Below are 13,725 nucleotides of genomic sequence, written 5' to 3' on the forward strand. Positions count from 1 at the left end.
TCAAATAGTACTGGCTGCTTGATAAAATTGTTAGGTTACCTAATCTAAGCCTACACACAAAATTTGGTTCAATTCCAGCCAATAACCGCTTTGCTACAGGAGAAGAAAGTTTCTATTTATTAAATAAAAATAAATATTAAAAAATTTGAAAATTTTCTGTTTACCCCATGGAAGTGTTAGGCTGTCTATAGAAACAATGCTCACAAAATTTGGTTCAATTCCAACCAGTGGAAGCGGAGTTATTGCCGTCGAAAAATTTTGATTTGAATAAAATAGTATTTACGGTGAGCACAACTATAATAAATAAACAAAGAATCGGTCACCGTAAATTCAAATCAAAATTTTTCGACGGCAATAACTCCGCTTCCACTAGTTGGAATTGAATCAAATTTTGTGAGCATCGTTTCTATAGACAGCCTAACACTTTCATGGAGTTGACAGAAAATTTTCAAATTTTTTATAATTTATTTTTATAATAAATAGAAACTTTCTTCTCCTGTAGCAAAGCGGTTACTGGCCGGTATTGAACCAAATTTTGTGTGTAGGCTTAAATTAGGTAACCTAACAATTTAATCAAGTAGCCAGTACGATTTGAGAAAAATAGTCATTTTTGAAGAGCCCTACTGTTCAGTTCGCAGCAAACCTACGATCATAATTCAAATTTCAATCTAATTTCTGGTTTTCTAAAAATGTTACAGAACTGTATAGTGCGAAACGAGCCAGGCTTGCTGCACAGACATTTGCTATTCTCATGCTTATGAGGATAAACTCCAAATTCCAAAATCCAAAGTTTTTGCGAATTCATTGATTCCAATTCTAATCTATTTTGGGGAAAGTGCGCAGCTATAATTCCAATTCTAATAAAATGTGGTAAAACTTAAAATTTTCTAGTTGTCCAAGTCTGGATATGTTTGCTTATATTTCAGATATTTGTGTTAGGAACATTCGTATTAATGCAATAAGTCTGTCACACGTATATGCTTCACTACTTGAAGCTATCTCCAACATCATTCGCGCTGGCATTGTCGTGATTAAATTTCAATTTTAAATCAATATAGCTTCCATGTCACTCAAGATATGATTATTTGATGTTCAGTAGTTCATGTTTAATAACAATGTCTCGCTTGAAGCAGTTTAAATCTGACGTCATAACAGCAAAATCCGAATCGTCAATTTGTTTTGCGTGACACAGGCGATCATAAAACTACAATCATTCGATATCAGATTCAAAACAATCCCGACCAAACGTAAGTAGAGACGCCGAGAAAAAGGGACTCCCGTCGGCGATCAGACCGATCGAACTTGCCCGTCATTCTCTCGCTGGTTCCGCTAATGCACGGAACTCCAACGAGGCTTAGCGTGTGTTATCAGGAAAATTAAGGCTATAGCTTATAAGTTATCCCGGAATAAATCAGATTATCGGAGTCACGTTTTCGGATTAAGAAATGGCTGTTCATAAATGAATTGCACCCTTGCATCTTTGCTTATTTGTGGAACTCCTCGTAGAACTCTGCCGAATTATTCGGTGCTACTGCAAGGAGAGTAGAGTGGGTATAAATAGCTTTTGAAAATTTGCTGTTTCTCGTTAAAATTGAGCAGGTTTTGTACCGATGTCTGCTATACTTGCTGAAAGAACAACAATATATTTTGTCAAATGTAACTAGACTCGTATGATAGTTAACAAATGCATTATCGCGCGATCTCTCTTTACGTAATACGACTGGATGTCATGAGTAGACGCGGCGAGTCGCATTTGTCCGACAGCATCATTGTATTCCTAGTCACGAATATGCATTATGTGTTATCAGAAATACTGGGTTAGCGATTGATGTTGGAAATTGTGTAATCGTTTGTCACGACTGGAATGGAATTACATCGCCTTCGTGAAAAAAGTTTGGATGTAATATCGAGTATCTGATAGATCATCTGCTGCGAGCAGGCTTTGATATATACTACTGTGATTATACCCTGTGAAATGTTGTGCACGAACGCGATGGTTGTGGACGCTTGGAAAGGTAAGGTGTTTTTTAATTGGACTTCGCGCTTGTGCGTGTGGAAGTATACCAGTTGGCTAATTAGACTAATTAGAGTGAAACGCCGGTAATATACTTCAAATCTAATTTGTGAAATATTTCTTTGCTTTTATTCGAATTCTTATCTAATTTGTGAAATGTTTCTTTGCTCTAATCGAATTTCTGGTATTTCTGTAATTGCTACAGGAGAACTGTATGTATAGTACCAAACGCCCCAAGCTTGCTGCACAGACATTTGCTATCCTCACGCTCATGAGAACTATGATTTGATATGATATGAACTTAATTCGATGTCCAAGCTCTCGCGAATTCAGTAATTCTAATTCTAATCTAATTTGGAAAAAAATGTGTAGCTGTAATTCTAATTTTAATCGAATTACGAAAAAACCTGTATTGCTATAATTCTAATTCTAGTCTAATTTGTAAAGCTGAAAATTTTCTAGTTGTCCAAGTCTTTGTGGTAGACTGAATTCTTTGTGAAATCAACAGTGTTTCCTTTAGTTACGAATTCGTATTTTTCGTGTCAAGGGCCTATCATATTTAGTCCGTTTTCCTCCTCTCGGGGCGTCTAATGATAATAAATCTCTTGACACAATTTGTTGAAGTATTCTGAGATAACGGACCGGATTACAAATCATGAAAATATCATCCGTTATCATTTAAAATAACACATTACAGCGAGTTGAATGCAGAGATTGGATATCCGGTCGGTAGAACGGCTTCACCCCGTTTCGTAATGAAACAGGTTGATATTTTTTAGTCCGATTAGGTGAATTCTGACAGTAAACAAAGCGGTTATGATTGAGTTGAGCCGAGTGGCAACTGGGCGGTTTTTAATTTCTCGTTTGTAACTTTGGTAGGCTGTGAGCATTCGTTTTAAGTCCGAGTTAAAGGTCGCCAGTGGTAACTACAGGTTATGCTTTCTAGAGATTTTGTAGGAAAAGCTTGTTTACACCGCTACAAAGAATAATTCCAGTCCTCAAAACCAACGACACGATTATTTTCGGTTCATGGACTTTTGGGTTAGAGTTTGCTTTGCTTCTATCGGCTGCACTACTTAAAATATATTAGATTGACGGCATAAAGACTTTGACTGCAATGATAACTACTTGTCTTACCTTATCGCATTATGCTATCAAAAGTTATTCTGCAATGTCACTTGACATGGCTACAAAAGACTCACCCGTGTCAGTATTTCACCCCGTTCACCCAAAAGTTTGATTTGAAATTGAATCTAATGCGGGTCTTGTCTGGGGTAATTCATGTGTCCTAAACTCCTAATGTTTTACTTATAAGGGGTTTAATAGCCAGACTCAAGACATTACGTCATCGTTCCGCCTCGCATTGTTTTGCTGCGTAACAGCGTCTCGTAATCGCGTTGTTTGAACTGCTCATGCGATTGTTTAAACGCGTACGTCATGAGAATATCACACTACCCCATGAGAACATGGTGCGGAATTAGATCGCCATCTTTCTTCGTGAATGTGCAATTGTGAATTGTGCATATCAAGGGGACTGTATAATTTTCACTTGTTAGATATTGCTGTAATGATGTAACTCATATTAATGCAATAGCTGGTATATTAGCTGAGTTTGTGTGTTGCAATGAACTTGGTCTAGTTATAAAGAGTATGTTTGTATTTACGGAGTGGGCGTTATCCGGCTATACCTACCCGCCTGAAAATAATAATGTAGTTTTAGCGATGTTGATAGCTTAGACCTAATAGTCGCTAGGCTGAGATGTAACCATACCGAATTGAAAATACATCGATGCGTGGTTATTAGAAATAGATAGCAAACTTCGAGTCTCTGCTACGGCCATAAATCTTCTTCGCCAGCCAGTTTTACAGACCAATCGAGTTGAACCCAATTATCTCAACTATGTATCAATGTTGAGACGACACCTTTTCTCTATCGCTACGTAGTATGATGCGAGGAATAGATACCATAAAATCACTTGCAAGATTGTTTCCACTCTCATTAAGTGTTTCCGATCGCCCGTGATTGCCACGATAGCGCCATATCCATTGTCCGCAATTTAGTAATTTGTAGGATTTTTATTTCACGGGGTGTCTATTTCGTATTAACCTATTACCTGGGGTATCGACATTCGACAATCGTTTATATTGAGTCATGTTCCACGTCACCGTCGCTTATTTTGCGATTGCACATTATACCTGCTAGGATCCGGGGGCCGAAAATGCTGCGTGTATCATCAGACCAATTTTTTTTCCGTTTCAGAATCAGTGTAAACATCGATTTTTCTGTATTTGATATGATGATTCAGAGCCAAAGTCTCGCCCCCTCTAGTTTTATCAGACATAGTCCCAGACTGAACAGTGAACACCCAGACATAAGGTCATCTGCATGGCTGGTGCTCGTAACACTGATACCCTAATCCTTTATGATATCATGTTTCTAATAAGTAACTTGGTATATGAGACTGTAATTTTTTACGTTTTGAAAGGGCATCTCGGTCTGGATAACTAGAGAATTTTCAGATTTTCCAAAATATACATAATTGGAATTATAGCTACACTGTTTTTTCCAAATGGGATTAGTATTAGAGTTACTGAGTTCGCGAAAACTTCCGAAATTTGAAAATTCAAATTCAATTAGAATTACGTTACCGGTATTTCGCTCAAGTTATTCTAATTATACTACTAGAATTAAGTCTGCACTGCGCTGCACTGTGGGGATGTGCATATTTCTACCATCACCATTTGGAAAGGAAATTAGAGATGATAGCATGATGCCCTACTAGTAAATGGGGTTTAGTAAGCCACAACCACTAATGCACAGTGCACACGGATTGATCGCTGGATTAGTAAGCGCCTGGCGTTAACTATCCATAATCTCAGGCTTAATATTTCTTTCATGGCCACATGTGAGCATTAAGCGTTTCGATTGATTAAAATCCGTCAAGTTTATTCGGCGATGTCGCCAGACCTATCATCTGATCAACGTGTCGAGTTATACGCTTTGTGAGGTGACAATAGGAAACCAGACGTCGGTCGTCCGCAGTTTAAATATTTGCAACCGGAGGTTACCGTTATACTGGGAACGGTGTTGTCGGCAGATATTGTAGGACACACTGCATTTTATCGCGGGCCGCTTGTAATCTTACTTGTGTCGCCTCTTTGGTATCGTTATCGATAGCGTGTTGTGAGAATACATACCTAATCCGCAGTGAATAGGTTGCTCCGTCATTATATGGTAATCAACGCGTTTGTTATCAAACAATCGGTGGCCTTGTAGTACATTAGTCGCCCATTTCGGTGAGTTAGTTAGTGAATTATGCAGTATCAGTATTTGTTGTGAATGTCAGCAGGCCTCTACCCTGCCACAGTCGTGAATATCGGTCTTGAGTGATATAATTTTGATATTATTGCGTATACTCCTGCACTGAATGCTGCAATGTTTAGCATTGAATATGGATTACTGAACACTATAGTATGTGTCGAAATAGCAGCATCATTATATCATGTATCATTGATTACTGATTAGTCCACCCACTCTGTTCGTTTGAAGACATAGGCCTGTAGTGCATGTGTAATGTGTATGTGCAATTGTGCATACATTCTGTCTTTTGAAAGTTCACTGTTTCACTGATGCATTAAAAGACTGCATATCGTGCTCTGGTAAACCTATATTTTCTTACTCGCAGGAAACCCGTACCCAGCGTACGTGGACTGCCAAGACGGCCTTTTAGAAGCGCAAGAAATCGCAGATAAAGTCGATGACAACATCCCGACTTACCCGCAACGAAAATCATCATCTCTGACAAGATCCACCTCCTGTAACCGCGTCAATTTACCGATACCATCTCGTAAACCAAAACGCAGCTTGAGCACAAGCGGTGCGCAGAGGCCGCAAGTCCATTTAAAACGAAACTCCAGCCCTGAAGTAGCCGCTAGTACTACAAATCTATCAATAGAGCCTGCAAAAGGGAAATTAAAGAGGTCGAATTCGGTGTTGAGCCGGCTGGCTAGGAATTATTCATTCCGCACGAGACGGTCAAGTTCAACATCGAGCAAAGAAATGAACCCGTCTGAAGACGACGGAAGCACGGTCGTTGTGACGAAAGAAAGACGCAGGCGTAGAAGTAAAAGCGCCAAAAAGGACGGTAAACTGATTTCAGCACCTGCAAGGTTGCTGATACCAAAACTGAAATCAATGAGAAATCATTCTCCGGAACCAGCTAGATTGAATAACTCACAACCAAACGGAGAAGTGGTTAATCACCAAACCGAGCTGACGGTGTCGCCTCCGACTCCGGAAGCTGTCGAGAACACGGCCGCGTCTCCGGATGAGCCCGCGTCTCCGACTCCGGAAGATAAGTCTTACGACAGCGGCCGTATGAGCGTGTCTTCGTTTCGGTCTTTTAGCAGCGGGCGACCGACCAGCATGAGTTCCGTGACGTCGTCGATATCTTCTCGCACCTCGCGCGGGAGCGATTATTTTAGCAGCGCGTCTTCGGGAGGCGGGGATCAGCAGAATCAGGTATTCACTCAGAGTAGAAGTACAAGTAATCTAGAATGATAACCACTGGAGTAAGTACTGCGAGTAGCCGAAACCCCTTCTTGAGTACTTGAAACAAGTACACGCACCTTCTTTCTGACCACCTCTGGTTAGGGTTCCGGTTGTGGATTGTAGTTGTATTAGAAATTCATTTGCTCCACTATCATTTTTCTTTGTTTCTGACTTTGAGTGGTTACTAATCATTTGTTCTTGCCAGATTACATCCCACCGCTTCGGCCTGCAAACGGTCCTGCCCGATTTGAACGAGTCCGAAGCTCCCGACCGCACTTCCAAAGACCTCGACGCCGGTACCGCGACCACCGCTAACCTCGACACTGTAGAATCGCCCCACCGCGCCAATTCCGCCAGAAGCTCGCGGTCCTCAGCTTTCATCGCTCACTGCGGCGGCCACAACAGAGACTTGAACGACGTGGACCACTTGGCGCCTGTAGCCAACCTGGCCATGGTCGACAACCCGGACTTGTCGTACGTGGACAGGGTGCTGTTGGAGTTAATCGAAACGGAACGGATGTACGTGCGGTCTATGCGGGATATTTTAACCGTGAGTATGATTATTTGAGCTGTAAGCCTAACAATGTAAAACACTATCGCGTTTTGATGCTTGAAAATAAGCCATCGTGACGTATATCCGTGTTTAAATGTACCCGAATATCTTCGGCTGACACTAGATTAGAATTAAAATGAAAGCATAGAAACACTTCACACATTAGATTATAATTAGATTACCGGCATTTCGCTCTAATTAGTGTAATTATACATTTAGAATTATCAAGTTGTCCAAATCTGCTCGTCAGGGATAACCGTCAGCAGCTAGTAGAGAATTGTAAAGAACGAATCATTCATTTTCTACATCGGCCTATATAGACTGATGTAGGTACAACTTAGAAATAGCTACACCACGTTGACCACCTCTGATCATAATTAGACACTTACCATTGCTCGAAAAATTCATCGCTCGACCTTATACTGTATGCACTCGTATCAATTGCCTCGGCCGTCACTCGTGACGCGGACCGCAGGCAAAGCCTTTCAGGAATTTTCCGATATTTTCCCAGTGTTCGGACACTTGTAATCCGCCGCGAAGGCTGTGTTTAGCGCGACGCGAGGCTTGTTTTCTCACGACGTCACGAGGCGCGGAATAGACCGCGCTTCGCGAAGTTACGGTAATCGCCTCGCGCTGTGCCAGGCCGCGCGGTAGCGACAAACTTGCACTGAATATTTTAACACTGGGATGATTCGTTTGTGTGCGTAAATCTGTGTAGCGTTGTGATCATTTGTAGGAAAGAAGAACTTCTACTTTTTCGAAGTACTCCACTAGATTTTGCCCAACTCAAGCGGCTATGTTTTAAGACTATTTACCCTTCTGAAGAGCTTCTCGGAGGTGCAGAACTTCAATATACAATTAAACAGTATATTCTTATTGAATAAAACCCGACTATTTTCGACTGAGACTCGTCAGGAGCAATCTTCAACAACTAGTACACAATTGGAAGAACATACAATTGTTGGTCAATGTTCTTTCCAATTCTCCACTAGTTGCTGACGATTACTCCTGACGATTGTCAGCCGAAAACATTCGGATTTATTTCAATATGAATATACTATTCCATTTCGACTTCTACTGGAACAGTGTTTCGAGGAAAACCACTTTCTTTTTACAATCTCAATTTTGAAAAGTAGAAAGCAGTTTTGAGATATCTTTTCGCCACTTATTTGAGTGAAATCGTCCGAAAACCATCGTGTGTATCACGGTTAGGGCTGGGCAAAATCGAGGACCTGCGTGATTCGATTCAGAACAGAATCACGTATTACGCTTCGGGTCGAGTCGAGTATTCGAGTATCACTCATTATGACGTCACAACAGAATGTACAATTTCAAAGTTCAAATATGTACCTTTTATGTCACCACAGAGAACATAATCCATCACATTAAAGATACTTTGGTATTTTTTCGATCATACCCATTTCATTGCACTTCTTGACGATGTCGTGGGATGATCATGACTTCGGAGATGTGTTATTTCCCGTAATGTTCGTACCTTTGTACTATGTCTTGTATGCTGCGACACGGCCAATCGATGTTTCAAGGCTTCCTCATTGGAAAATAGTATCAAAACTTTAATTCTCGTTAGTAAATTAACTTTCAGTTGCGAGGAGCGTATAATTTCAGTACTCGAAAAAATCGTCTTTTACTACTCGACTCGAATTATTAAAATTAATACTCGATTCAGATTCGAGTACTCGAATCATTGTGCCCAGCCCTAATCACGGTAACTATAATATACGTTCGAAATATTGTGCTTCCTCAGTTGGTTACGATTTCAGACTAATTCTACTTCTGCTTCTCAGTTTTCAGATTTTTTAGGCAAAACTTCAACTATAATGCTTACTTTTTACTTGAAAAACGCTACTTCCACTTATAATGGAGTGCAAATGTACGGTTTTACTTCTTCTTGAACTTGAGTAAAAATTTATATCGTTACTTCTATTTCTACATATCTACTGGGGTACCTTGATTTGCCTATGGTGATTTCACGCACGAACATAACGGACCAACTCGAAAAAATGTGTGTGTAATATCAATCTGCGCATTTATGTAAATTTCCATTCTTTGGATGCCCAAAAGAGCGCTGCACTCATTTCAGAGATAAATTGGTGGGATGATAATTTACATATTGAATTTCGCGCCGGGCATCATCGTATGCCCCTAGCTCATTAATACTAAACAACCGGCCTAAAGTATACTTATCCGCTTCGGTGTGTTATTGTAAGGCCACGTGCGGTCTTTCAGCTCAAATGATAATTGCTATTTTCGGCCCCTAATTTCGTGTCTGTGTCGACACAGCGATGCGTCCTGGCTTTGATCTGAATCGGCGTTTTTTTGTATAGGGACAATTCGATCTAAATATTTGTTCCGGATATTGTAATTATTTTTGGGTTATACGTGTCGCTAATATTATCGGGATGTAAACAAGACCAGTATAACAGAAGACTGTGTAGAGTTTGAATCTACAATTTTTATGCTACGAGGTGGTATACATGTGGAGAATTTGGACTTACTGAATTATTCATCAAACCATGCATTATGCATAAGGCTTTTGTCAAACATTTAGAACCTAGACTGTTTCACGTATATACACATAATGTAATTCTGAATAATATGGTATTCCGTTAGGCATGCATCATCCATTGCACATATTTTACTCTTGGAGGTCCGAGTTGCAAAATGCAATTGAGTAATATATTCGTGTTAATTTCTATATGAATATATTATACAACGGAACGTATGTTGTCATCATGGCTTGAAAGACTTGGGCAAGCGGGTATAGTATTTTTACTACGATAACAGTCAATTCCTCCTACCTCTGATGCCCGGTTATAAAGAGCAAAGTGCGTTCTTTGAGTTCAGATTGAAAGCTGTCTTAAATCTTTATATCTATTGACTTTACGAACTTTCACACAATCTTATTTTCTGTGTGATATTTTGCGTGGAATACTGCACGCCATTGTGCAGTCGCACCTCGCATTCCTGCAGCCGACCGTGGAATATTCACACGATGAGAAATATCTGTTCCTTACATATGTTTGGAATTCCGCGAGTATTTATGTTTGATTGCGAGAGAGCCATGAATTGGCCAGTGTTCGGTTTAACGATGCCGCAGATAAAGCATTTGTCCTTACCATTGAACGTGGGTTAGGTGTTACGCCATTGCAGATAAGGAATGCAAAATGCAATATATGATTAAAAGCATATAGTCTATACAACATAAGAGCCTGCTCTTAAGTGCATTTGCATTATTGACGATGGCATTTTCTTTTGCAGGTCGCTTACTTGTAGGATGAGTCGCGAATTGCGATACCTGTTGCAAATGCCTCATTTATAATTCAGCTCATACCGTAATCTTATTAATTTCTTCCAGGGCTACCTATCGGTGATACGAAGCAATCCCAGTTTAAATATACAGCCCGGTGACGTTGACGACTTATTTGGAAACATACGCGATATTTACGACTTCAATAGGTGAGGATTTGTGTTTACATAATCGTTACCATATCCCAGAGCTGTCTTCGGCACAAGTGAAGTATTATGCGATGAATTATGGTATTTACACTGGGTCCCTATGGCCCAGACACACTGTATGGGTTGTGTCCGTTGATTTTACGAAATCAATGGTTAGTATTGTACACATTGACATTTTTGAAATGAATATTTCTTATGTAACGCGCATTGGAGAGCAAGTTAATTCTTCGAGTATATACCACATCAGGTTCCATACATGTGTAATATACATATATATCAAACAGTCTAGTTCCACATGTCATTGGACACACGCAAGAATGTAAGTCTTCCAATATATACCGGGTTTCCAGACCATTCATACGTATGTAATATACATGTATATTTAACTGGCTCTAACTCCACGTGTCATTGGACACACGCACGAATGTAAGTCTTCCAATATATGCCGGGTTGCCAGACCATTCATACATATGTAATATACATATATATCAAACAATATAATTACATATGTCATGGGGCAGCCGCAAAAATGTAAGTGTTCGAATGCAATGAAGGGCTTCCAGTCCATTCATTCATATGTAACATACATATATATCGAACAGTCTAGTTCCATATGTCATTCGACATATTCAAGAATGTAACAATGTGCAGTACTTAAATCAATATGCATGATTGCTATTGAGTGCCATGGAGAATCGACCTTTATATCATGTAATGTGATTTCGACTTACCATGATCTAATGTATACAATAAACAATTTTCCTTTACGTCAGCCTCAACATGGTTACCAAATCGACTTAGCCTAATTCCATTATTGCGCTGCTCAGAAATTCGCTCATGTATTATTGCGCTGGCTTAGAGATTCGTTACCGAGAAATTGCAGTCGCCCGAAGCAAAAACAAGCACTGCTCTCCGCCGCTAATCTATGGCGGTATCAGCCATTAAAGTGGCAATTACGACGTCGATGCCAGGCGGTAAATTATACACAAAGAAACATCCGACTAGTGCTTATAACGTATATTTTCATCAGCGTATACACTATACAGCTATATATGCTTGCGCGATCTAAAATGTCAAATATTGTATAGCAGAGATGGTCAAAGTAGTCATACTTCGTATTGAAGCACAAGTAGAAGTAATGTAAATTTGTACTCAAGTACAAATATGATAGCGATTTCCAAGTAACTAAAATAAGTATTCTATATGTAGTTTTGCCCGAAGAAAAAAACTGAAAACTGTTAATTAGAAGTAGTCCGAAATCATAACCACTTGACTAAGTACTGCAAGTATGTAAAATCTACTTTAGTACTTCGGAAAAGTACAAGTGCTTCGTTACTGACCACCTCTAAATCATACTGACAATATGTTAAGTCTGTGTACTGTGGGCATTGATTATCATATTTTCTCTGTCCCGTGTAAACAGAAAGAAAGAATCAGTTCCGCACGTTTCATTTACTGCCATACGCGTTAAGTTGACTTATGACATTATGTTGCTACATTTAACGCGCCGCCGTAGATCCGTCTTCCTGTGACACCGTGTTTGTAAACACGCTTAATGGACTGCGCGCAATCCGCGGAACCCAAGTCAAGTTCCTCGCAATTTGAAATTAACTCGGCTATGCGATTGCGGGCTAAGGATTTAGCGCGACCTTTTCTATTCCTGCGCGAGGTATCTATAATCCGCCGCGTCTCCGGGTAATAGATGCTATCGTTGCGAGATTTATGAGGTTTTGAGTCCGCGAAAGCGTACTGACTCATCGCTCAATAAGTCAAGGTCGCGACTTCGGTATTTTTGAAATCGGATGAAGATGATTTAGATTTCTGCGTCTACATACTCAGGAATCGGCAACGGGCTGATTCTTAGACAGGTGTGCACGTTGTCGCTATCTGCAGCTGATAGCAAATTGAATTTATACGCATTCCAATGAGTTTTACACTTCACGGCTCGCGAAGTGTCGAAACCGTGTAATGGAAAAGATATCCAACATCGATTTTTTCAACTCAAACGTATAAAACCGTGGGCCTTCCCGAAACAGTCAATATGCTCGTTAGATTTCCTGTTTGTTTTACGCCGGGAAATTGAAGGGAATGATCGCGCCGCATACAGTGCGGTTGTGAAATGTAAATTTTGCTGACTGTGCCGGACTCTTCCGTTTGTTAATAACTGACGGTTATAAATTAACCAATATTTTATGCCTTTATGATTCTATGGAGGACGAAATTTGCTTGTCTGCTCTGCTGCCTCTGGTAATCGAGAGTTTTCATTAATTGACAATTGCCAATGGGGCCGACAGATGCGACCACTATTCATGTTCACCAGAATTTCGAATTTCACCCGAATGTGATTAGAAAACAATATCCTGGTTTGGAAAATCGCGTCGAGTTTCGAAGGACTCCTGACCCAACGAAAATAACCCCAAATTGGCCTGGGTATTCCGAAACTTCACAATCGGGGTCCCATAATGTCAGTTTTTGACATGCTATAATAATAATTTGTAAAGTTTTATTTAATTCTACTAGTTGCTGACGAATATATGTATACTACTGACGTCCGTCAGCAAAAGATAATCAGGTTTATTTCAATATGAATATATTATTTCAATGCATATTGAAGTTCTGTATCTCCAAGAAGCTCTTACGATATGCTACAAGTGCGCGTATGCGGATTTAAACTCCTGCGTCGATTTATCTACCTATAAATAGCGTTTGCACGTCTTGCTGTATTTCGTGTGAAGAATATATTCGGTAGGGTATTATTGACGGGTTTGTCTTCTGATATAGACGTATTACACACGCGTTGACTGAAGCCATCCTATCAAAGGCAGCGGTTTCTCGATTGCATTCGTTTTTTAAGCTTTTAAGCGCATTCTACACATGTCGGAAGGTTCACGAACTTCTGGTAATGAACCCTCGCTGTAATTTTTCTTCACGCGAATTCGGCATGTCCATTACCGCCCGCGAATTGTTGAGATTCCGTGAAGTTTCACCGCCGCGCAGAACGGGAAAAGTGGCATTTCAAGTGCAGGAAATTATCTGTGAATGTTTTGTTAATTGTCGAATAGCTCCGTGCTCGTAATTTCGCCAAATCGAGACTTATTGAGGTAACGTTTGTCTGGTTTCTGCATTCCT

The 13,725-nt window shown here is 40.1% G+C and overlaps 1 protein-coding gene across 2 annotated transcripts in view; it reads left to right on the forward strand.

Moving 5' to 3' along the window:
* Positions 1-583: 583 nt before the first annotated feature.
* Positions 584-13,725, forward strand: part of LOC145441839 (uncharacterized) — a 33,889-nt gene continuing 20,747 nt past the window's right edge. Inside the window, exons 1-4 of one of the 2 annotated variants that reach the window (XM_080319789.1) lie at positions 584-2,015; positions 5,701-6,536; positions 6,772-7,116; positions 10,496-10,596. In XM_080319789.1, coding sequence (XP_080175915.1) covers positions 1,976-2,015; positions 5,701-6,536; positions 6,772-7,116; positions 10,496-10,596 — 1,322 coding nt within the window. In that variant the 5' untranslated portion in view covers positions 584-1,975. The remainder of the gene's footprint in view (positions 2,016-5,700; positions 6,537-6,771; positions 7,117-10,495; positions 10,597-13,725) is intronic. The other variant, XM_080319791.1, reaches the window with a different exon arrangement.

The sequence above is a fragment of the Botryllus schlosseri genome, chromosome 6, assembly GCF_051294905.1.
Source record: "Botryllus schlosseri isolate E-star chromosome 6, Bs_hap1, whole genome shotgun sequence".
In the NCBI taxonomy this organism is placed as follows: domain Eukaryota; kingdom Metazoa; phylum Chordata; class Ascidiacea; order Stolidobranchia; family Styelidae; genus Botryllus; species Botryllus schlosseri.